This window comes from Salmo salar, chromosome ssa07 (assembly GCF_905237065.1).
Source record: "Salmo salar chromosome ssa07, Ssal_v3.1, whole genome shotgun sequence".
NCBI lineage: Eukaryota > Metazoa > Chordata > Actinopteri > Salmoniformes > Salmonidae > Salmo > Salmo salar.
Genome location: NC_059448.1, coordinates 24,770,202 through 24,794,823, shown reverse-complemented (window position 1 = coordinate 24,794,823; position 24,622 = coordinate 24,770,202). Strand labels below are relative to the sequence as shown.

The 24,622-nt window shown below is 44.6% G+C and overlaps 2 protein-coding genes and 1 pseudogene across 7 annotated transcripts in view; 2 read left to right on the top strand and 1 right to left on the bottom strand.

The window, feature by feature from the left end:
- Positions 1 to 112: 112 nt before the first annotated feature.
- On the top strand, positions 113 to 8,664 carry LOC106608809 (RAB6A-GEF complex partner protein 2-like; annotated as a pseudogene).
- Positions 8,665 to 9,043: 379 nt separating this feature from the next.
- On the bottom strand, positions 9,044 to 13,975 carry LOC106608868 (prostate-associated microseminoprotein). Its single transcript, XM_014207055.2, has 4 exons — positions 13,907 to 13,975; positions 10,478 to 10,883; positions 10,060 to 10,168; positions 9,044 to 9,650 (listed from the first exon to the last, which is right to left on the bottom strand). The coding sequence occupies exons 2-4, from the start codon at positions 10,599 to 10,601 to the stop codon at positions 9,476 to 9,478; spliced, it is 408 nt and encodes a 135-aa protein (XP_014062530.1). The 5' UTR covers positions 10,602 to 10,883; positions 13,907 to 13,975; the 3' UTR covers positions 9,044 to 9,475.
- LOC106608867 (phosphatidylinositol 3-kinase catalytic subunit type 3) overlaps positions 13,035 to 24,622 on the top strand; it is a 24,290-nt gene continuing 12,702 nt past the window's right edge. The window contains exons 1-21 of one of the 6 annotated variants that reach the window (XM_014207053.2): positions 13,036 to 13,465; positions 14,402 to 14,590; positions 14,889 to 15,032; positions 15,269 to 15,398; positions 15,517 to 15,543; positions 16,473 to 16,559; positions 18,783 to 18,881; positions 19,020 to 19,091; positions 19,253 to 19,357; positions 19,482 to 19,574; positions 19,947 to 20,132; positions 21,844 to 21,983; positions 22,196 to 22,274; positions 22,359 to 22,423; positions 22,516 to 22,621; positions 22,890 to 23,006; positions 23,116 to 23,247; positions 23,519 to 23,647; positions 23,908 to 23,977; positions 24,067 to 24,131; positions 24,436 to 24,520. In XM_014207053.2, coding sequence (XP_014062528.1) covers positions 13,401 to 13,465; positions 14,402 to 14,590; positions 14,889 to 15,032; positions 15,269 to 15,398; positions 15,517 to 15,543; positions 16,473 to 16,559; positions 18,783 to 18,881; positions 19,020 to 19,091; positions 19,253 to 19,357; positions 19,482 to 19,574; positions 19,947 to 20,132; positions 21,844 to 21,983; positions 22,196 to 22,274; positions 22,359 to 22,423; positions 22,516 to 22,621; positions 22,890 to 23,006; positions 23,116 to 23,247; positions 23,519 to 23,647; positions 23,908 to 23,977; positions 24,067 to 24,131; positions 24,436 to 24,520 — 2,185 coding nt within the window. In that variant the 5' untranslated portion in view covers positions 13,036 to 13,400. Of the gene's footprint in view, positions 13,466 to 14,401; positions 14,591 to 14,888; positions 15,033 to 15,268; positions 15,399 to 15,516; positions 15,544 to 16,254; positions 16,560 to 18,782; positions 18,882 to 19,019; positions 19,092 to 19,252; positions 19,358 to 19,481; positions 19,575 to 19,946; positions 20,133 to 21,843; positions 21,984 to 22,195; positions 22,424 to 22,515; positions 22,622 to 22,889; positions 23,007 to 23,115; positions 23,248 to 23,518; positions 23,648 to 23,907; positions 23,978 to 24,066; positions 24,132 to 24,435; positions 24,521 to 24,622 lie in introns of those variants that run through there. The other 5 variants (XM_014207052.2, XM_014207050.2, XM_014207054.2 and 2 more) reach the window with 5 other exon arrangements.

Here is a 24,622-nt window from a genome sequence, read left to right as displayed (position 1 = left end):
TTAACAAGAAATTTGTGTAGTGGTTGAAAAATGAGTTTTAATGACTCCAACCTAAGTGTATGTGAACTTCCGAGAGTCCTCGAGATATCCAGCCATATCCTACCTAGGCTATATGCCTATGATCGAAATCAACACAGGTAGGCTGCAATTGTTTTCAATTATGTATTTGACGAATAAACCTTAGCTTACTGCCCAATACATGTTAAACTAGTCTACTTAGCATAGGGAAGATCATAACAATTCCTTTTCTACAAACGACCCACACAATTTGACTCCCTCTAACCCCTTCCTGGAGGAGGGTGGCCGGAGAGACGGCAGATCCCTTGGAGATGGCCCTGGACATGTTGATCTCCACCTCGCGCCGCTGTCCCTGTGAGTCTCTGGCCCTCCCAGTCTGTCACCTAAATGACACCCTATTCCTGTTTTATAGTGCACTACTTTTGACCAGAGCCCTATAGTATGTGTGTGCCTTTTTCCGTTATATCTTATTTGTGTTCCACATCATCTATGTTATGTACTGAGGTTTTGTTGTTGTTGCAGACTCTGATCCATGGTCTCTAATCTATTCCACTGTTTGCTTGTTTGTGTGTTAAGCAGCACTTTGGCATGCATATGACCTTTGACCTCACCACAGATCTGTTCAACATCACTAACATGCGTGGGAAGGTGGCAAAGTTTTGCATCTTCAAGACTGTACAGACTAGGGGAGGACATTATTGGCACCTTCAACTTCTCAGAGGGGGACATTCCCTGTATACAGGTGTGTCTAAGTGTACAGTGCCTTCGGAAAGTATTGAGACGACCCTTTCACTTTCCCCACATTTTATGTTACAGCCTTATTCTAAAATTGTGTTTAGCAATTTTTGCTAATTTATTAAAAATACAAAACTGAAATATGACATTTACATACACTACCGATCAAAAGTTTGGGGTCACTTAGAAATGTCCTTGTTTTTGAAAGAAAAGCAATTTTTTTGTCCATTAAAATATCAAATTGATCAGAAATACAGTGTAGACATTGTTAATGTTGTAATGACTATTGCAGCCTTTTTGCAATTGTCAGCACAGCTGAAAACTGTTCTGATTTAAAGAAGCAATAAAACTGGCCTTCTTTAGACTAGTTGTAACTGGAGCATCAGAATTTGTGGTTTCGATTACAGGGTCAAAATGGCCAGAACCAAATAACTTTCTTCTGAAACTTGTCTCTTCTTGTTCTGAGAAATGAAGGCTATTTCATGTGAGAAATTGCCAAGAAACTGAAGATCTCGTACAACACTCTGATCTTCTCCCTTCATAGAACAGCGCAAACTGGCTCTAACCAGAATAGAAAGAGGAGTGGGAGGCCCCGGTGCCCAACTGAGAAAGAGGACAAACACCCCCACAGCGTGATGCTGCTACCACCATGCTTCACCGTAGGGATGGTGCCAGGTTTCCTCCAGACGTGAGGCTTGGCATTCAGGCCAAAGAGTTCAATTTTAGTTTCATCAGACAAGAGACTCTTGTTTCTCATGATATTAAAGTCTTTAGGTGCCTTTTGGCAAATTCCAAGTGGGCTGCTCCAAGTGGGCTTTTACTGAGGAGTGGCTTCCGTCTGGCCACTCTACTATAAAGGCTTGATTTGTGGAGTGCTGCAGAGATGTTTGTCCTTCTGGAAGGTTTTCCACAGAGGAACTCTAGAGCTCTGTCATAGTGACGATCAGTGACTATCGGGTTATTGGTCACCTCCCTGACCAAGGCCCCTATCTCCCGATTGCTCAGTTTGGCGGGCTGCCAGCTCTAGGAAGAGTCTTAGTGGTTCCAAACTTCTTCCATTGAAGAATGATGGAGGCCACTGTGTTCTTGGGGACCTTCAATTTTGCAGAAATGTTTTGGTATCCTTCCCCAGATCTATGCCTTGACACAATCCTGTCTGAGCTCTACAGACAATTCCTTCGACCTCATGGCTTGGTTTTTGCTCTGACATGCACTGCCGACTGTGGGACTTTATATAGACAGGTGTGTGCCTTTCCAAATCATGTCCAATCAATTGAATTTACCCAGGTGGACTCCAATCAAGTTGTAGAAACATCTCAAGGATGATCAATGGAAACAGGATGCACCTGAGCTCAATTTTGAATCTCATAGCAAAGTGTGTCAGCCTCCAGCATTTATGCTGAAATAGTTTGTGTCGGGAGGCTAGGTTCAGTCTGTTATATCTGGAGTATTTATCCTGTCTTATCTGATGTTCTGTGTGAATTTAAGTATGCTAATTCTCTCCCTCGCCCTTCCTGGAAGACCTGAGCCCTAGGACCATGCCCCAGGACTACCTGGCCTGATGACTCCTTGCTGTTCCCAGTCCACCTGGTCGTGCTGCTGCTCCAGTTTAAACTGTTCTGCCTGTGGCTATGGAACCCTGACCTGTTCACCGGACGTCCTAACTTGTTTATTTAACTGTCTCTCTCTACCGCACCTGCTGTCTAACTCTGAATGCTCGGCTATGAAAAGCCAACTGACCTTTAATCCTGAGGTGCTGACCTGTTGCACCCTCTACAACCACTGTGATTATTATTATTTGACTCTGCTGGTCATCTATGAACATTTCAACATCTTGGCCATGTACTGTTATAATCTCAACCCGGCACAGCCAGAAGAGGAGCCTGGTTCCTCTCTAGGTTTCTTCCTAGGTTCCTGCCTTTCTAGGGAGTTTTTCCATGCTTCTACATCTGCATTGCTTGCTGTTTGGGCTTTTAGGCTGGGTTTCTGTATAAGCACTTTGTGACATCGGCTGATGTTAAAAGGGCTTTATAAATACATTTGATTTGAATACTTATGTACATGAAGTATTTGTGTTTTTGTTTTTAATACATTTGCAAAATTTTTGAAAAACCTGTTTTTGCTTTGTCATTGAGTATTCTGTGTAGATTTCTGATATTTGTATTTATTTAATCTAATTTAGAATAAGGCTGTAACTTAACAAAATGTGTAGAAAGATAAGGGGTCTGAATACTTTCTGAATGCACTGTATATCTGACTCATATTTTTGCCTGAATGAAGATATTAAGTGTCTGTCTGTGTGTGTCAGTATTCTGTCAGCCTGCAGAGTGAGGAGGAGATCGAGCAGGGGTACCAGCGGCGTCCCAGTCAGTGTGACAGGTCATGGTCGTCACCTAGAGTCCTGCCTCCACACGGCCCCCAGCCACTTCTCCCTCCTTGTCCCCCTCAATGTTACCCCCGGCTTCAGCACAGACATCGTTACGTAACCCAATCTCAACTCTCTACAACACACACACACACACACACACACCGTCCCCCTAATGTCATCCCCGGGTTGAGGACATACATTGGTACGTAGCCCACTCTGCTTGCTTCCTTACTTACCTAGACCCATCTCTCCTCAGTCACTGTTTGCATTCCAAATGCCAACCTTTTCCCTATGTGCCCTGGTCAAAAGTTGTGCACTCTACAGTGCCATGAAAAGGTATTTGACCCCTTTCTGATTTTCTATATTTGTGAATTTTTTTCGACACAATGTTTTTAGTTCTTCACCAAAAACCTAATATTAGATAAAGGGAACCTGAGTGAACAGATAACAGAACATTTTGATAATTATTTATTTTATAAACAAAGTTATGTAATACCCAATTCTCCCGTGTGAAAAAGTAATTGCCCCCTTACACTCAACTGGTTGTGCCACTTTCAGCTGCAATGACTCCAACCAAACCCTTCTTGTAGTTGTTGATCAGTCTCTCGCATCTCTGTGGAAACAACAACATTTGAGGGTTTTCGATCATGAACTGCTAATTTCAGGTGCTGCCACAACATCTCAATCGGATTTAGGTCTAGACTTTGACTAGGCCATTCCAAAACATGACATTTTGTTTTTTCAGTCATTCTGATGTACTGCATTCCACAATAAGAGCCTCATACCAACGGTCAAGCATGGTGGTGGTAATATGATGGTTTGGGGATGCTTTGTTGCCTCAGGACCTGGATGGCTTTCCATCATTGAAGGAACCATGAATTCTGCTCTGTATTAGATAATTCTACAGGAGAATGTCAGGCCATCTGTCCGTGAGCTGAAGCACAGCTGGGTCATGCAGCAAGAAAATTATCCAAAACACAAGCAAGTCAGAAATGCTGAAAAGAAACAAATGTAAATGTTTTTGAATGGCCTTGTCAAAGTCCAGACCTAAACTCGATTGAGGAGATGTGGCAGCACCTGAAATTAGCAGTTCATGCTTAAACTCATGTTGCTGAGTTAAAGCAGTTCTGCATGGAAGAGTGGGACAAAATTCTTCCACAGTGATGTGAGAGACTGATGAAAGTACAGGAAGTGTTTGGTTGCAGTCATTGCAGCTACAGGCGGCTCAACCAATTATTGTGTAATTTAATATTTATATATATTTTTTTAACATTTTTATTTAACGAGGCAAGTCAGTTTAAGAACACATTCTTATTTAAAATGACAGCCTACTTGTAAATCCCTCCCCTAACCCGAACGACGCTGGGCCAATTGTGCGTCGCTCTCTGTAAGGGGTGCGTACTGGCGGCAGAGAAGTCAGACGCAGGAGAGCAAAAACTGTGGATCCAACGGCTCAGTTTAATAATAAAAACCCACCGGATTCAGGGGCGAAAATCTGATATCCACTTTGGAGGGGACAATTACATGAAATTTTCTCTAGAGCAATTCCTGAGGGGGACACCAAAAGTAGTGCTGTAACACATAGCCTACATTGTAATATGGTAAATGTATATTGAGGAACCAAAGAAATAAGGTGTTTGCCGTACTCCTAACTACCGGTACCCAAAACTACACAACTAATCACAACAGCAATACCATTGCCTTTAACAAATCTTAGTTCAGTCACCAGTTTAAGTTGAGAGTGGGGGTATCCATGGCATTTTCCAATTATGTTCCTATTTTACAAGTCAAAAAAATTGAGAACCTTTCGTAATGTTGCCAAACAAAGACTCAACAAACTTACCTGAGACTCCCTGTCTCTGCCAGTCTGTCCCTGCATATCTGTCCCCAACTCTGCTCTCTGTGTGCCATCTGTTGCCTGCTCTGCCTAATGACATCATTGTGAAACATTTCCATTAGAATTTAATTTCTTTCTTATGAACATTTTATCAACTAGTCTTTGAGATATTAGGCTACTAGGGTTCTTACTATGCGTTTTGGTGTATTGAAAAATACTCTGATGTCCGTCTTTTATTTTTCTGCCATTTTTCTACCTGGCTGGCTGGCTGGCTACACACACACAGTGTGTAGGTTATTTAGAGTAGGAGATGGGCTTCTATCACCTTCAATCATTCTATATGGGCTTCGATCTAAAAGGTAGCTAGCAAATGTGAAACGGATTAAAATGACAAGAGTTGACAGCTGTATGAGTTCACCATTTACACAACATATGCTGCAACCTTTTGTAATTTTAATAGTTTGTTTCATATTGGCTGGCTTCCAACAATAGCTGAATTTGCAAAGCTAGCGAGCACCAATTCCGTTTCAGTGGTGTTTGCTATAATCTTTGCTACCCGGGTTAAATAAAGGTGAAATTAAATAAATAAAAGTTCCCTTGCGACAATTTAGCTTTTGCAACGAGACCATTAAATATATTTAAGACAATGGTAGATGAGAGTGTAGTTCTGTTCAGTTTGGACTTCAGTTTATCGCTAACCTTATCACAGGGACTTTGAAGCACTAACTTACATCATCTGCATGCTGATTCCATATTTGACGACGCCACATAAATGGAATAGGTACTAGCTAGCTTAATAGTTAATATTTGAGCGCTAGCTCTGCATATTCAGCTAGTGTGTGTGTGTGTGCGCGATTGACTGGATGAACCTCACGGCAGTTACGGAGCAAGCTAAGGAACTGGCAGTGGATCAAACCATTGTGAGGCAAAGGGGTCGCAATCTTTTGAAACTTAAAAACGCGCTATTAAGTGTCTATAATCAGCACAATTGCTTTCATTGCGTATTATTAATATTATTTAAATTACATAGTTATGTTTCAGTGATATATTGGGGGGGACAAATCATATTTTTCCCAGGATGGGGGGGTCGTGTCCCCCCCGTCGCCCCCGGGATTTCCGCCCCTGACCGGATTACAGAACAATAAGAATTAGGTACATAACCCAACGCACACCAGAACATAACGTGCACAAGCACTTACAAACAAACAATACCGGACAAGGACATGTGGGGAATAGAGGGTTAAATACACAACATGTAATTGATGGGATTGAAACCAGGTGTGTGGGAAGACAAGACAAAACCAATGGAAAATGAAAGGTGGATCGGCGATGGCTAGAAGACCGGTGATGTCGACCGCTGAACGTTGCCCGAACAAGGAGAGGGACCGACTTCGGAGGAAGTCGTGACACCCTCTCCTAATCAGTTGTTGTTTAAGGGGACAATTACTTTTTCACCCAGGGGTATTGGGTGTTGCATAACTTGGTTTTATAAAGTAAATTAAATAATTATCAAAATGTGATTTGTTCAATCCGATTCCTTTTATCTAATATTAGGTTTTGGTTGAAGATACACAAACATTCAGTGTGTTGTGTCTTTGGCTATGCTGGATTAAATGAAATGACATGCTATTCTATAAAATAATTTCTCTGTAATTAATATGACCTGATTTAAGATAATCAGGTAAATAATTAACTAGAAAGTCGGGGTAGCACGAAAGAATGTTTATAGAGCTGTTATCTTCCGAATAAACTCTTAAAGACCTAGTAATCTTTTACATCAGTAGCAGTCAATATTTAATCCTCGCCTTATTCAGTCTCATCTGAAAGTTATAAATTATTGGTTATCTTCACGAACCCTGGCTAACAAGTTGAATCAGCAATACAAAATTTGGTTTATTTACTTATTACCTAAATAATTACACAGAATGGATCATACATTGAATAAAATTATGTCATAAAGAAAACGTCCCGGGTGGACAGAGCCGACATGACGGCTGGTTACACAAAGGAAAGGGGGTTGGGTTTGAATGGAAGACTGAGGAACAAAGGGAGAAGCTATGTCTATCGGGCCGTAGGCAGCTACTCTATCGTAAATACAGAATCTTATGCATTCTTAATAACCGCCCATTTGGAAAAGGAAAATGCAATAAATATTTACTCTGAGCTGCGCTTCGATCGGTTGGTTGTAGATGGGAGGCCGGGTTGTCCAGCATGGATCTCTGAAGACTGTCTAGTGGTGAACTGGAGCATGGTAGAATGGATACGTCGTCCATCCTTTCCTAGCCCACGTTTACAGCAACTGCTGCTAACTCAACGGCTAGGAGGTGTCACTTCTGGAGTGAATAAGAGTTCAAAGTTCATACCAAGTTGCCATACTTTTAAGCTCATGCTATATTCTGGCTGGTATAGTCTAAATTCATCCTTCCGGCATGTATGTCGTCACCTTCGCATTGAAATTCGATGCCAATTTCGTTAGGTTCTTGCTGAGGTTGGCTTAGTTCTGTAGGGGGTCTTGGTCCTTTCAACGTGGGGATGGTAAGTCCTCACGTCCTTGGAACAGGTTATCGTTCTCTCATTTAAGAAGCTAAAACTTACATTTCATCTTTTCACAAATAGTTTCATATTTAAACATTTAAATTGCACAACAATCCCAGGTGAATCTGATAACTAGAATGTGTAGATTTTCCAAGATACAGTTTATGTCCTCCTGTCATCAGTAATCATGTCTCAGACGCCAACTGATCTGACATCATATTCATTAAGTCCCAACGCATATTTTCAACTGGTTGGATTACCCAAATATGGTTCCGTTCCCCATCTTTTGATGTCACCAGACTCTCTCTCAATGTTAACAAAGGGATTTTCAATAGTCACATCGGTAGAGTAGAGAGAGGAAAAAGGGGAAAGGTATTTATGGGGGTCATAAACCTCCCCCATCAAGCCAACATCATGACAAGTGTCGAAAAAATACGTAAAAATAGAGAAAATCAGAAAGGTGCAAATACTTCTTCACAGCACTGTATAGGGAAAAGGATGCCATTTGGGACACAGCCCTCCACTCTCGTCTCCGTCCTTGGTTTATTATTAGTGAGTAGCCTGCCCTGCTAGAGTCTGTCTGCTTTTTGTTTATTAGCTGGCTTAGCATAGAGGGTTTGAGCACTTGACTAGAAGGACCATTGTTCTTACAGATGACTGAGGATGCTGCTCATGTTCTGGGAGTCACAGTGCCATCACAATAAGATGGTTTCCCAGACACAGATTAAGCCTAGTCTTGGTCTAAGAAGGACTTTCAATAAAGACTAGGTTAAATCTGTATGGGAATCCGTCCATAGGAGTAGCTCCTCAACCCTCTGAGTCCTTCTGCCTGTACAGCGTAACTATACTTCAGACACTTCTATAACAACCTATACTAACTATAACATGTTCAACTTGTACACAGTGACCCTGCGATGGCGTCTGCACTTTGAGATTGTCACGTCCCGAGAGCCCATGGAACCGCCCACCGTGCTGCAGAACCAATCAGAGGTTCACTGTGTGGACGGGGGCGGAGCATGTTGACGTGGATACGTTCAGTTGGAACCTGCCAATCAAAGTGCTCCCCACCAATCCCGCCCTGACGTCCTACGTCTCCCAATTCACAGGGACCAACAGCATCAACGTTTGAGCGTGAGGAGTGGAGGGTTATATTTGCACGAATGGTGATGTAAAGCAGGTATCAATTTATTGGTGTTTTAACATATTTTGCAGTATGTCCTATGTTTTGGGGATTGCCCTCACTTTTTAAAAATATATATATATTTTTTATATATAGCTTAAAGATGACAATGACGACCAATGTAAAATGCTACCGTCTGTCTGTGGGGTCATTTACATTTCTATATATTTTTTATCCCTTCATTCAAAACCCCCAAAAATACAGTCCATTGATTTGTCACTCCATTTTTTTGTATTTCATATTCAAGAGCTTTGTGCTCTATAGTTGTGAACGAAAGACTGTCCAACGATGTGAATCATGAATTAAAAAGTGGGTTTCGAGTTTGCCGTGAAGAGACTGCTTTTAACACGCAAATCAACAAATGTTTCACTGAATGAGAATTTTATTTAGAGGATAACTGAATATAACTGCAATACAGAACAAATACGACAAGAATTGTTATATATTACTATAAGAGTTGATATTTACAGTAGAGCATTACAGGGTGCCATAAATGTGGGATTACATTATGTGGGCTCACCTCTGCATTCCAACTGAGTATACTTTTCTGCTTATGGTACAGTATATTGTAATATTCATGAGGTTCAAATGTTAACAAATTACGGGTCTGCAACATGTGAGAATGGAGCGTTTGAAGTACACAGACAGACGGGTGGAGGGAGGTGATCGTCCGACTTCAGTGGAGGATGGTGCCACTTTAAATCGGAGAACAGGCTCCTTGTAATGGCTGGAATTAAATGAGCCCGTTCTTCGATTTCTCCCTCCACCAGCCTCCACTGTCCGACTGTGATTCCGCCCCTGTCTACTCCGCTAGCTGCAAGTAGTGTTCCAGTGAGCCATGGCTGGGGTCTTGGTAGTGTCCATTCCCGGGTCTGCAGGGCAGGCGGGGGTCAGCGCTCTGAACGAGGGTCATCTTACAGGTCAGAGTGTCCACCCGAACCTCGCACCACCCTGGGAAGTCCACCGGGTGATGCACCCTGTACGGAGAGAGAGAGAGAGAGAGGGGTTGTTGAGCTTGTAGTCTAAACATTTTCAATGGCTTGCTTTACATATATGCTTTCTCTGAAAGCATGATGATGACAATATGAATATCTTGACGCAACAACGCCACATAGATAATGTAGAACAGCTCTAAGCATTTCAGAGCCAGGGGAATATAATTCCTTGCATTTATTTTCAAATCAAAAAAACATAATTATCAGATATTTAGAGAATAAAAAGCTAAATTCCCTTACAAGGACCTCTGCGCCTGGACACAAATTTCATGGCTGTATTGCATTGCAAGCTTCTCCCAACCATGGCAATCACGTTCCTATTCCCACCGCTGCAAATCTAAATACAACAACCCAGAAAGGCACATTGATCACAGGTGCGTAGTGTACTCACGTCTCGCAGCAGCCGACGCCGACAGGGTGCAGACAGGTACACTGCAGACAGCCGTCCTCCATCCAGGACTCCCCCAGAGAGTAGTGTCTCCCCTCGTACACACACAGCGCTAGGGTAGAGAGAGACCCCACCAAAGGTGTTACCCCAATCATACATAAACCAAGCTTCCTTTATCCACAAAACTGCAACTTCAATTTATAAATCACAACTTTAACATAAACAAGTAATTTAGTACCAAAAGCAGTCTTCCTGGGCTTGGAAGTGTTGACGATGGACTTTCATTTAAGAAGAACAAACCTGAATTATACCCTGAATCACTGGGTAATAAGAATCTACTCTGAACTTGAAATTCATTCAACAGGCCCAATGCCTTCAGATTAACGCTAAACACCCTATCCCAGAGCATGGCTTTGCTTACCTTTGGAGTTGAAGTGGCACTGCATAGGAGCCGCAAGGCAGCTGGTCCAGAGCAGTGTCCCAGCCAGGAAGGTCAGTGGCCAGTTTCTCCCAACAATGGAGTCCATCATCACCATGTTCTTCATGTTCGAGTTCTCGTTTTATAGTTCTAGATTCTAGTTCTCAGAGTTTTCTGATTCATCTCTTCCACCTCGATTTATACCCCAACATCTTTACGACCGCAGCGTACAGGGTGGAGGTGGGGTTAGTTAGCTCCATCACGAGGACCGACCAGGGTCGACACAGGGGTGTGGGGCATGTGGGGTGTCACAGGGTTGGGTTTGGGGGGGCATGAGGAAAAGTCTGTGTCTTGGCACCGCCTTGGCAATCTGGAGATCAGCACCTCTTCGCTCCAGTGGGCATGACCTCTAAAATGATAGAAACACTGACACATCCTAAAATGACTAAGACTTGGAAGCTAAGAGAGAGGTGAGAGGAAGGAGGGAAGTGAGAAAGAGGAGAGGGAGAGAGAGATAGAGAGGAAGGGGAGGCCTGTGGAGAACCAGTAACAGAGAGAGGAATAAATGGCTAACATGATTTAACTCCATTGATTAAAATCCGAACTCTTTCTGTATTCATTCACATAAGATTTCCCTATTGGAATTGAAGTGAAATATCTTCATTACTATCTTACTAAGGATTCCACCTGAGGAAAAAAGTACCAGTGAGTGACTAGCTGTGTTACCTTTTACTACCAGATGTGTTACTATGTGGTTACTAAGACGTTCTTACGTGCAAACACAGATGCGTACTGCAGATGAAGTCAGCGGCCTACTGCCTCCACTGACCCCAGTCTACCTCATTTGGATGAGCTCATGTGTACAATGTCATGGCGTGCAGCCGTGTCTCCAATCTGTGACCTCATGCGGGCCCTGTCCAGCAGCAGTCACCCCCCCCAGAGGAGCAGAGACAGAGACGCTGGATGTTCGGGAGGAGGAAGATCATAAAGGACATGATTAGACTATTTTACCTTTACACTGGCTGCTGCTATGGTTGCTGCAGGCAGGTGGCAGATATGCATTTGTAGGCTTTTATTCACCCAGTCTTCAATTTAGGATGAAATGTGTCATGATTTTAGTGTGACAGCCTGGTCTCTGGAATGTCAAATGGAAAAGGATGGAGATTCTCTCACTCTCATGTCACCAATGAACTGCTCATCCATGAAGACACTAATGGGTGACACAAATTCCTTTGTTTTAAGAGGGTTTTCCTACTCAGCACCTCTTCAAATGACGTCAATCAAAGGGTGGGAATCCATCAGCATCTGTCATCATCTCATTGTATAGGACCCTTAGGTTCTGGGAGGGGAGAATATTTAGTGCTGTACTTTTGACCAGGCAGAGCCATATAGGCCCTGCTCAAACGTAGTGCACTATATAGGGAATAGGGTGCCATTTGGGACTCGCAATTAATGTGCACAGGGTACTGAGGTGACAAGGTTCCAGAGTCGAGACATGTTCCTCCTCAGACTGTGACAAGTCAAGCTGTGGAGCTGGAGAGACAGGGGCAACTTTGTCATACGCACAAACTGAGTCACACCAATACAGGACCAGAGCACGTCAGGGCCCTGCTGTCAGCAGCACCCCTTGCTGACGAGGGAGACCTATCAACACCCGCCAGACTTCTGTGGGGGTAGGAGGGAACACGGGCGTAAAACACAAATTGTGAGGCCCGCGGGGTCCATTGTGAAAAACATGTTTCCTCATCACAGGTTTTTCCCTATGATCTCTGTCTGTCTGCAGATTGACAGCAAAAGTGTAAGGAGATGAGCTAATGTTTTGTTCTGGCTCAGGGAGCGTTAACTTGCTACCTCGGAAAGAACAACTCCACCTGGCCAAAATCACATGTCCCAAACAAACCCTCCTTTTCTAGGCTTTGACATTGTGTAGACACAGGAAGAGAGACTGAGCTGACTCAAACATACATTTTAGTCATTTAGCAGACTCTTATGCAGAGTAACTTACAGGAGCAATTAGGGTTAGGTGCCTTGCTCAAGGGTACATCAACAGATTTTTCACCTAGTCGGCTCAGGGATTTGAACCAGCGACCTTTCGGTTACTGGCCCAACGCTCTTAAACCTGCCCATCACCCCAACACAAGACAATAACCCCACAAGACTGCCCCATGGAGATGTGGAGAGCAAGGGATGCAGTTCAATTTAAGCACTGTGCTAGTAGTGCCTATGATGGCATGTGATCCAACCCGAAAACCAACGAACAGGGTTACGTGTACACAATTCAAAGTAAAACATTTCATTTGCAAATAGATGTGTTGCAAATCTATAATGGAACTCAAATCCCAAACATCCTAGGCCGTCATTGAAAATAAGAATTTGTTCTTAACTGACTTGCCTTGTTAAATAAAGGTAAAATAAAAAATAAAAAAAGAATTAAATACATGTACTTCTGTTGACTATCCCTTTAAGATTACATGGTAAACCCCGCCTCCAATGATCCCATCCAGGAAGTAAGTGAACTATCAGACCAGCTAAATCAACATTTGAAAACAACGATTGGCAACACACCCGCTCATTGACAGTGACTTAGAGATTGATTAAGTTTTCCTGATATCAGCTTCAGACTGTTGTGCTCACAAAAAAACAATCAAGTCCAAAAATAAATGTGTCGCTATAATGTCATTATCGTGAATCGAAGCGGTAAAAGTTCACATTTCGATCGGACTGATGGTTTGTAAACTGACTGTATTTCAGCATTTTTGCAAGCCAACTAGAGAAACTATTGTTTGTGCGCTACCAAGGGGGTTTTTGCACTCGGGCCTTCCAAGCTAGCCCACGGTCAGGAAAGGCTTGCTAGCTACAATCCAATTTGCCTCTGCGAATTTATGAGTAACGTTCGCTAGCTTTTTACTTGTATGTGGTAAATAAGATGGATACAGACAAGTTTAACTATGTCTACAGTTGTGACTTGGACATTAATGTTCAACTAAAAATGTAAGTATTTTGTTACCTTGGGCTACTTATGGGCCATACTGTACAAGTAACAAGTTAACTATCTAGCTCGCTCCTTAAATGTTTTGCATGCTCTTTTAGGTTTTAGGCTGGGTCTCAGAAGATACGTTGACATCTGCTGTAAAAAAGGCTTTATAAATACATGTGATTGATTGATGCCAACAATAAACAATATCAGTCAGTGTAACTATAGCTGGCTACCTAGGTCGTATTATACCTCAGTGACCTAGCTAGCCTACTTATGTCTATAACTGCGTACTGTTAAATGATAGCATGTTGACATCAATTACAATGCACCTCGAGTCTCTAATGTTGTCTAATACCACTTTACATGCATGAAAAATGATTGCAACACTTGTCCCAAAAGTATCTCGTTACATTACTAGCTACCTAGCTGACGTTAGTTGTTTGTCTTCTATTTACCTTAGCGAGCATGGCAACACCATGACTCAACCAGTATCACGGCTCCTCTCGTGACGTCACTTAACGAGCAACGGGCTCCGCTGTGGTGGCCTGTAAATAACGTTCATAATTCCCAACAAACCGTGCAGTGTAGCGCTTCCCGTTAGGCCGTTACACACTGGAATAATAGGGTGATGCGTTTTGTCAGGGGACTGTTAACGTTGTCTCAACACAGCAGAATGTACAAAGATATGTTCCCGGGATATGCCCTGTCATTTAGCCTAGTGGCAATACATCTAATTTAGCCAAATGTCAACACACTTGCAGGTGATCATAGATCTGTGGACCTCCAGAGTGTTGATCTACACTCTTTTGTCTATATTTTAGAACTTTGTCTGAGCAGAGTGGCTAAGAATACTGCTTCTGAAAGGGAAGGATGACAAGTGATGGTGGTGGTGTCAAACTACTTCCCTCTGTCTGTCACACATGATCTCCCCCCTGTACCCCCCCCTACAGAGGCAGTTTGGAGGGCAAGCGGGAGCAGAAGAGCTACAAGGCCCTGCTGCAGGATCCAATGTTGCGGTTCTCTGGCCTCTACCAGGAGAACTGCTCAGACCTCTATGTTACCTGTCAGGTGTTCGCAGAGGGCAAGCCCCTGGCGCTCCCCGTGCGCACCTCCTACAAGGCCTTCAGTACACGCTGGAAGTGAGTGACACCCAGGGTGTGTCCCAAATCCTATTCCCTACATGGTGCACTACTTTTGACCAGGTTGGTGCACAATATAGGGAATAGGGTGCCATTTGGAACGCAACCGTAATCAACTCTTTGGTCTTTGTATCTCACATTGTAGTCCCATCTCACTATAATATATACAAAATAATATAGTCCTTGTAAACTGTTCTGTAAACTTTCTCTCTCTCTCTCTCTCTCTCTCTCCCTGTCTCTCCTCCCTATCACCTCTCTCTCGCTCTCTCTCCCCCCCTTCCTCTTCCCCCTTCCCCAGCTGGAATGAGTGGCTGAAGCTGCCAGTGAAGTACCCAGACCTGCCCCAGAGTGCCCAGGTGGCCCTTACTGTGTGGGATGTGTACGGACCGGGCCGAGCCACCCCTGTGGGGGGAACCACCGTCACCCTCTTCGGCAAATATGGGTGAGTCCAAGTCCATCTCAGCAACTATATGCCCATATACTGTATATTACTGTACTATGGAAGAGAATTGGAATTTCGTTATACTTTCTGAATTGACTGGAATTGACCCCAACCCTAGCTGACTGTATATGAAGAAGTATGTGGCTATTATTGGGGTGGGCGACAACTCCGAAAGCCAACCAGAACATTGACTGATGCCATGTCCCGTCCCCTCTCCATCTCCTCTTCTCTCTCAGGATGTTCCGGCAGGGCATGCATGACCTGAAGGTGTGGCCGGGGGTGGAGGGGGACGGAGGGGAGCCCACCAGCACCCCAGGGAGGACCAGCAGCAGTCTGGCAGAGGACCAGATGGGGCGACTGGCCAAGGTAAGCACGGGGTCCGGGGTCCCCTGGAGTTTGGCGTTTGGGTTTGTGTGTTTGACGGCGGAGAGAGTGTGTGATGTACTCCTGTGAAAGGACCAGTCTAAATCACTGTCTATTCCAGGCCCCTGACCTGGAGTTTCTCAGTGATGTGAGTACTAGGGGTTGGAAGGAGGGGAGAGGGGGTCGGAATGCTGGATGTGTGTGTAGGCCTGTGTGTGTAGGCCAGTGTGTGTTTGTGTCTATTTCTTTGTTGGTGCACATATTAGGCCCTATAGCTACTCCTTGCTGAATTTGTGTGTGTGTGTGTGTGTGTGTGTGTGGCTTGTTAATGTTTGTTAGGAATATGGTGCTTCAAACACCCCTGCCATTTTACAAGAGAAACAACTCAGAAGCACCACCTTGGTATAATGCATATACTTACATTCAGGGTTTCCTAAACCTCGGTGCTCGGGACCCCAAGAGGTGCATGCTTTGGATTTTGCCGTAACACTACACAACTTATTCAAATGATCAAAGCTTGATGATTAGTTGATTATTTGAATCAGCTGTGTAGTGCTAGGGCAGAAACCCAAACGTGCACCCCTTGGGGTCCTGATGGACAGAGTTTTGGAAACCCCGATTTAAATCTTGCACTAATGTGTCATTAGCCTTTGATGTGTTGGTTTTCATTTTGTAGTAATTTACTAAGAATTAGACCCACTGACCATTTTATCAAGCTGAAGTCAAAATAAAAGGAATTAATGGTGCCCCATGGGTGTGTTGACTGGCTGTAAAATACTGGAAACTGTCTGTACCAAGTTCAGAGTGAGCTCTAATAGCCCTGGTGAATGTTGTGCTTGTGTGCCCCTGTCACCCACAGTGACTAAGCGGATTGGCTGCTGAGTGTGTGTTCGGTGCTTCCGTTGCACTGGATTGGCCACTGGCACCAAGCTGCGCTCTGATTGGCCGAGCTAGCTTTCTGCACATCTCTGCTCCACCTCTATTGTATCCTTTATTCCTAACCTCTCAATCTCTCCTCTTCATTCTTTCCCTCCCTTCCCTCCCTCCATCCATCCCTCTTTCTTTCTCTCCTTCTAGCTGACCAAGGCCCACCGGCAGGGTCACATGGTGAAGGTAGACTGGTTGGACCGCCTGACCTTCAGAGAGATAGAGATGATCAATGAGGTGAGTTAGTAGAGGATCTGGGATCAGTTTTAAAATCGTTGACTCCTTATACTGTAAACCATACACACTTACAATCACCTGTACGTACGTACGTACATATCCCAACCGGATGCCATGGATTACAGGCAACATCTGCATCGAGCTAAAGGCTAGAGCTGCCGCTTTCAAGGAGCGGGAGACTAATCCGGACGCTTATAAGAAATCCCGCTATGCCCTCAGACAAACCATCAAACAAGCAAAGCGTCAATACAGAATTAAGATTGAATCCTACTACACCGGCTCTGACGCTCGTCGGATGTGGCAGGACTTGAAAACTATTACGGACTACAAAGGGAAACCCAGACACGAGCTTCCCAGTGATGTGAGCTAAATGCCTTTTATGCTTGCTTCGAGGCAAGCAACACTGAAGCATGCACGAGAGCACCAGCTGTTCTGCATGACTGTGTGATAACGCTCTTGGTAGCCGATGTGAACAAAACCTTTAAACAGGTCAACATTCACAAAGCCGCTGGGCCAGACAGATTACCAAGAGGTGTACTCAAAGCATGCGCGGACCATCTGTCAAGTGTCTTCACTGACATTTTCAACCTCTCCCTGACGGAGTCTGTAATACCTACATGCTTCAAGCAGACCACCGTAGTCCCTGTGCCCAAAGAAGTGAAGGTAACCTGCCTAAATGATTACCGCCCCGTAGCACTCACTTCAGTAGCCATGAAGTGCTTTGAAAGGCTGGTCATGGCTCACATCAACAGCATCCTCCCGGACACCCTAGACCCACTCCAATTCGCATAGCGCCTCAACAGATCCACAGATGACGCTAATCTCAATCGCACTCCACACTGCCCTTTCCCACCTGGACAAAAGGAACACCTATGTGAGAATGCTGTTCATTGACTACAGCTCAGCATTCAACACCATAGTACCCACGAATCTCATCACTAAGCTAAAGACTCTGGGACTAAACACCTCCCTCTGCAACTGGATCCTGGAATTCCTGACGGGCCGCCCCCAGGTGGTAAGAGTAGGCAATAACATGTCTACCACGCTGATCCTTAACACTGGGGCCCCTCAGGGGTGCGTACTTAGTCCCCTCCTGTACTCCCTGTTCACCCACGACTGCGTGGCCAAATACGACTCCAACACCATCGTTAAGTTTGCTGACGACACAACGGTGGTAAGCTTGATCACCGACAACGATGAGACGGCCTATAGGGAGGAGGTCAGAGAACTGGCAGTGTGGTGCCAGGACAACAACCTCTCTCGCAATGTGAGCAAGACAAAGGAGCTGATCGTGGCCTACAGGAAAAGGCGGGCCGAACTGGCCCCCATTAACATTGAACTATCATGGTCCATACATACCAAGACAGTTGTGAAGCGGGCACGACAAAATCATTTCCCCCTCAGGAGACTGAAAGGATTTGTCATGGGTCCCCAGATCCTCAAAAGTTTCTACAGCTGCACCATCGAGAGCATCCTGACCGGTTGCATCACCGCCTGATATGGCAACTGCTCGGCATCTGATCGTAAGGCGCTACAGAGGGTAGTGCATACGGCCCAGTACATCACTGGGGCCAAGCTGCCTTCCATCCAGGACCTATATAATTGCCGGTGTCAGGGAAAGCCCATAAAATTGTCAGAGACTCCAGTTACCCAAGTCATAGACTGTTTTCTCTGCTACCGCACGGCAAGCGGTACCAGAGCACCAAGTCTAGGACCAAAAGGCTCCTCAACAGCTTCTACCCCCAAGCCATAAGACTGCTGAACAATTAATAAAATCGCCCCCCGGACTATTTACATTGACCCCCCCCCCCCCTTTTGTACTCTGCTGCTACTCACCGTTTATTATCTATGCATAGTCACTTCACCCCAACCTACATGTACAAATTACCTCAACTAACCTGTACCCCTGTATATAGCCTTGTTATTCTTATTGTGTTACTTTTTATTATTATTTTTTACTTTAGTCTATTTGGTAAATATTTTCTTAACTCTTCTTGAACTGCACTGTTGGTTAGGGGCTTGTAAGTAAGCATTTCACGGTAAAGGTCTACACTTGTTGTATTCGGAGCATGTGACAAATAAAGTTTGATTTGAATAGCCTCATCACAGATGCTTTATGTGTGACACATAACATTACGTACTTTATATGTAAAGGCCATCACTCATTTCTGCCGAGACCTCTTTTATCTAAAGTCAGTCTCTTATGTTTGTGTGTTCCCACAGAGTGAGAAGCGTAGCTCCAACTTCATGTATCTTATGGTGGAGTTTCCTCGTGTCAAAACTGGAGAAAAGCCAGAGTACAGTATTGTCTATTATGAGAAGGTAGGTATATATGTATATATATATATACACAAACATACATGGTTGTGACATTGAGCTGTTGTCATAATTCTGAAAGGGGTTGATTGCCGTGGTGATGTGGTAGCTGATTGGCTTACTGACTAACTCCTCCCCCTCCAGGATGGAGATGACGCCTCACCGGTGCTCACCAGCGCTGACATCGTTAAAGTCCCTGACCCTCAGATGTGCATGGTAAGAGACACACACACACACACACACACACACACACACACACACACACACACACAGGGTTAGAATGGAGATTTGTTTTATTTTCAACATATCAATATTGACATATATGTATTGAGTTTAATGTATTAATCATTTATAATGTCCCTCTGCCCCTGCCATAGGAGAACCTTGTGGAGAGCAAGCACCATAAATTGGCCCGTAGCCTTCGGAGTGGCCCGTCGGACCACGACCTGAAGCCCAACGCTGCCACACGAGATCAGCTCAACGTTAGTACCATTAGTCAACCACAACTGTATGTGTGTCTGTGTGGGATTTTAGCAGTAGACTCAGTCGTGTGTGTGTGTGTCTCTCTCTCGCTCTCTCTCGCGCTCTCTCTCTCTCTCTCTACAGGTCATAGTGAATTACCCTCCGACCAAGCAGCTGAGCTCAGAGGAACAGGACCTGGTGTGGAAGTTCCGTTACTACCTCACCACTCAGGAGAAGGTGTGTATCCTGCTAAGTTTGAAGTCCTTTTATGGTTGTCCCTTAGTCCATTTATTTGTGATTTAAAGTATGTAGACACACAGTATGTGCATGTTTATAGCAGAATACATTTCCCTACAAAATGGAAACAAAGTTGGACAGCATCTAGGGCCCATAGAGTTCCTGACCTCGTAACCTGACCAGGGAAGAATCCTAGATTAGCATTGTCCCAGTATAACTGGGGCCCTGAGTTTTTCTTGGTTAAGTCATGGGGTCAGGAAAACCCCAGAGCCCTATGTTCACCACAACAACACTCAAATACACTCCATGAGTGTTGACACACTTGTCTAAGCTAATTCCCTAAGAGCCCCTCCTCTTCCCTCTCCCCTCCAGGCACTGACCAAGTTCCTAAAGTGTGTGAACTGGGCGCTGCCCGGGGAGGCTAAGCAGGCTCTGGAGCTGCTCGGGAAGTGGAGGCCCATGGATGTAGAGGACTCCCTAGAGCTGCTCTCCTCCCAGTTCACCAACCCCACCGTGCGACGCTACGCTGTGACCAGGCTGCAGCAGGCCGACGACGAGGTAGGTGGAGGGAGCAGTGAAGAGAGGGGGTGTGTTGGGTTGTGTGTGAGTGGGGGGAGGGGGAGTGACACAGCAGAGCCGTGTACACTACCGTTCAAAAGTTAGGGGTCACCTAGAAATGTCCTTATTTTTTAAAGAAAAGCACATTTTTTTGTCCGTTTTTAAAATAACATCAAATTGATCAGAAAAACAGTTTAGACATTGTTAATATTGTAAATGACTATTGTAGATGGAAACGGCTGATTTTTAATGGAATATCTCCATAGCGTACAGAGGCCTATTATAAGCAACCATCACTCCTGTGTTCCAATGGCACGTTGTTAGCTAATCCAAGTTTATCATTTTAAAAGGCTAATTGATCATTAGAAAACCCTTTTGCAATTATGTTAGCACAGCTGAAAACTGTTGTGATTAAAGAAGCAATAAAACTGGCCTTTAGACTAGTTGAGTGTCTGGAGCATCAGCATTTGTGGGTTGGATTACAGGCTCAAAATGACCAGAAACCAACTTTCTTCTGAAACTCGTCAGTCTATTCTTGTTCTGAGAAATGAAGGCTATTCCATACGAGAAATTGCCAAAAAACTGAAGATCTCGTACAGCGCTGTGTACTACTCCCTTCACAGAACAGCGCAAACTGGCTCTAACCAGAATAGAAAGAGGAGTGGGAGGCCCCGGTGCACAACTGAGCAAGAGGACAAGTACGTTAGTGTCTAGTTTGAGAAACAGACGCCTCACAAGTCCTCAACTGGCAACTTCATTAAATAGTACCCGCAAAACACAAGTCTCAACGTCAACAGTGAAGAGGCGACTCCGGGATGCTGGTCTTCTAGGCAGAGTTCCTCTGTCCAGTGTCTGTGTTCTTTTACCCATCTTAATCTTTTCTTTTTATTGGCCAGTCTGAGATATGGCTTTTTCTTTGCAACTCTGCCTAGAAAGCAAGAATCCCGGAGTCACCCCTTCACTGCTGACGTTGAGACATTGTGTTTTGCGGGTACTATTTAATGAAGCTGCCATTTGAGGACTTGTGAGGCGTCTGTTTCTCAAACTAGACACTCTAATGTACTTGTCCTCTTGCTCAGTTGTGCACCGGGGCCTCCCACTCCTCTTTCTATTCTGGTTAGGGCCAGTTTGCGCTGTTCTGTGAAGGGAGTAGTACACAGCGCTGTACGAGATCTTCAGTTTTTTGGCAATTTCTCGTATGGAATAGCCTTCATTTCTCAGAACAAGAATAGACTGACAAGTTTCAGAAGAAAGTTCTTTGTTTCTGGTCATTTTGAGCCTGTAATCGAACCCACAAATGCTGATGCTCCAGATACTCAACTAGTCTAAAGAAGGCCAGTTTTATTGGTTCTTTAATCAGAACAACAGTTTTCAGCTGTGCTAACATAAAATGATAAACTTGGATTAGTTAACACAATGTGCCATTGGAACACAGGAGTGATGGTTGCTGATAATGGGCCTATGTAGATATTCCATTGAAAATCAGCTGTTTCCAGCTACAATAGTCATTTAAAACATTAACAATGTCTGCTTAATTTGATGTTATTTTAATGGACACATTTTTTTGCTTTTCTTTCAAAAACAAAGACATTTCTATGTGACCCCAAACTTTTGAGTGTGTGTGTGTACATGTACTACATACATACATACATACACACACACACACACACACACACACACACATCTACGTATCGCTCTCCCTGTGCTCCAGGACCTGCTGATGTACCTTCTCCAGCTGGTCCAGGCTCTGAAATATGAGAACTTCAACGACATCCAGTGTGGGCTGGAGCCAGGAGGCAAGCGGGACAGCCAGGGCCTGGCAGAGAGCTCCACCCTGGGGGACCTAGACAGGTTAGAGGGGGGTCGAGGTGGAGGGTTGAAAGTTGTGACCGAATCAGGGAAAACTCTGGCCCTAATTTATAGCCTAGGGCCCTGAGTTTATTCTGGTCAGGTAGTTGGCCGGTGTTGGACAAGAAAAAAAACTCCTGGCCCCTAGAGATTTGTCTGCTGTGCTATTTAACTGTGTTCTAACAGTGTAACATGAACTGTCTGTATGTCTCCAGTTCCCAGATCTTGACTGCTCCAGCAGTGCCCCCACCTGTCCCGAATGGAAAGGAAGGGGCGGACAGTGAGAATCCCGAGGTAAAAAGTGTCCAGGAGAAGGGAAAGGACAGAAGTTTGTCTGAAGAGAGAGGTAGTAATGTTTGTTCTGTGTTTCTACAGCAGGACCTGTGTACCTTCCTCATCTCCCGTGCCTGTAAGAACTCAACACTGGCCAACTACCTGTACTGGTGAGGATCAATTAGGTGTGTGTGTGCGTGTGCGCGTGCGTGCGTGCGTATATAAACGAATGTGTGTACTAAATCTGTGTGTGCTCCCTCAGGTATGTAATAGTGGAGTGTGAGGACCAAGACACCCAGCAGAGAGACCTTAAAACCCACAAGATGTACCTCAACGTCATTGGGAGGTTTAGCCAAGCACTGCTCAAGGTTAGACTTTCACTGCGTATCATCTCTTACTTCATCCTTCCGTTAATTTACATTTTCAGGACTATGAATTTCCTTGTGCAGTGAATGATACAGCGCAGTATGTTGAGGAAAAAAAACGCCAAGCAAGTATTTGTGCTCGGTAACCATGAGTATAACTAATTTCCCCGTCTTTCATTGTCCTACTTTCTTCTCTGTACTCTCTCTCTCTCTCTCTCTCTCTCTCTCTCTCTCTCTCTCTCTCTCTCTCTCTCTCTCTCTCTCTCTCTAGGGTGATAAGAGTGTGAGGGTGATGCGGTCTCTCCTGGCATCCCAACAGACGTTTGTGGACAGGCTGGTGCAGCTGATGAAGGCCGTGCAGAGAGAGAGCGGCAACCGCAAGAAGAAGGTATGTCAGTCCGTTTTCTTCCGTTTTGGTGCCTAATGAACGCGACCCAGGTCTTCCCCGCGACCGGTGTTTACGATTGCCGGTTGACACTGCCCCACCCGTGTTTCAGACGGAGCGACTGCAGGCTCTGCTGGCGGACAACGAGAAGGTGAACCTGTGTGAGATTGACCCCATCCCGCTACCTCTGGAACCCTCGGTCAGAATCCGAGGCATCGTACCAGACACCGCCACGCTCTTCAAGGTGCACCATCTGTCCATCTCCCTTCGCTGTCTATTCTTCCTTCCCAACGCTGTCCTTCCTCTCCTCCTTCCATTCCTTCTCCTCCCTCTCGGACTTATCCCTCTGATTTTCTTCCTCCTCCTTCATCCTCCCTTTCTCTCCCTCTTCTTTTGGTTTTGTATGTAGCAGTAATTTGGTGGTTGTTTTTCTATGTGCTGCTGTGTTTGTATGCTAATGGGCCTTTTTATACGTGTTCTTACCTCATCGCTGTACATCTGTGCGTGTATTATAGAGCGCCCTGATGCCAGCCAAGCTGATCTTCAAGGCGGAGGATGGGGCGATGTACCCTGTCATCTTTAAACACGGAGACGACCTGAGACAAGACCAGCTCATCCTACAGATCATCTCTCTCATGGACAAGGTCAGAAACTAGCATGATTACCATGTCATTATCGTATAAACATAATACTGTATTTATTATTATGGACATGGTCTGAAACAAGCATATTATTACTGTATTATTATCATATTACCTTATTACAAACTTGCTGTAAGTCGCTTTGGATAAAAGCGTCTGCTAAATGACTGAAATGTAAATACACAGGCTGTTGTCTATATTTCAGCCTCGCCGAGAAGTTTAAGAGTCGGTGTAGTGTGAATTATGTAAATTCTCTCTCTCAGTTGCTCAGGAAAGAGAACCTGGACCTGAAGTTGACTCCTTACAAAGTGCTGGCCACAAGCACCAAGCATGGTGAGCACCACCGATGTAGCTATCGATTAGAACACTGGGTCAGGACATGTGTGAAGTGACCTCTGACCTGTGTGCTGTCCTTCCTCCAGGGTTCATGCAATTTGTCCAGTCAGTGCCTGTGGCTGAGGTCCTGGCCACTGAAGGAAACATCCAGGTAGGAATTTACTGTACCCATGGCTAAGAGACTGTTAGCATTATTTGCTATCTAAGGTGTTTGTCTAGCGTCTTTGCTCTATGCAGACACGTCTTGTGATGTCTTCTCTGGCCTAACTTGTTGTAAGTGATCATGTTGTTATTATTATACTTAAAAAAAAAAAAAACTTTATTTAGTAAATGTTTTCGTAACTATTATTTTTCTTAACGGCATTGCAGGTTAAGGGCTTGTAAGTAAGCATTTCATGGTGCACCTGTTGTATTCGGCGCATGTGACAAATGCCATTTGATTTGTGTCTCTCCAGAGTTTTTTCAGAAAACACGCCCCCAGTGAAAAGGGGCCCTATGGCATCAGCCCTGAGGTGATGGACACCTACGTCAAGAGCTGTGGTGAGTCTACTACCAATAACACCCTCCCACCTCACTGTCTCTGACCAATCCCTGGCCTTGGCGTGGGTGACGTTCATTTAAAGTGCGTTTTGGGATGACACA

Bases quoted from the DNA above. Each gene is read 5' to 3' on its own strand.
- LOC106608868 (XM_014207055.2), bottom strand. From the start codon at position 10,601: ATGAAGAACATGGTGATGATGGACTCCATTGTTGGGAGAAACTGGCCA. The intron at 10,169-10,477 runs GTAAGCAAAGCC...TCTCTACCCTAG, and splicing joins GTGCCACTTCAACTCCAAAG to CGCTGTGTGTGTACGAGGGG. The intron at 9,651-10,059 runs GTGAGTACACTA...CTCTCCGTACAG, and splicing joins GGCGTCGGCTGCTGCGAGAC to GGTGCATCACCCGGTGGACT.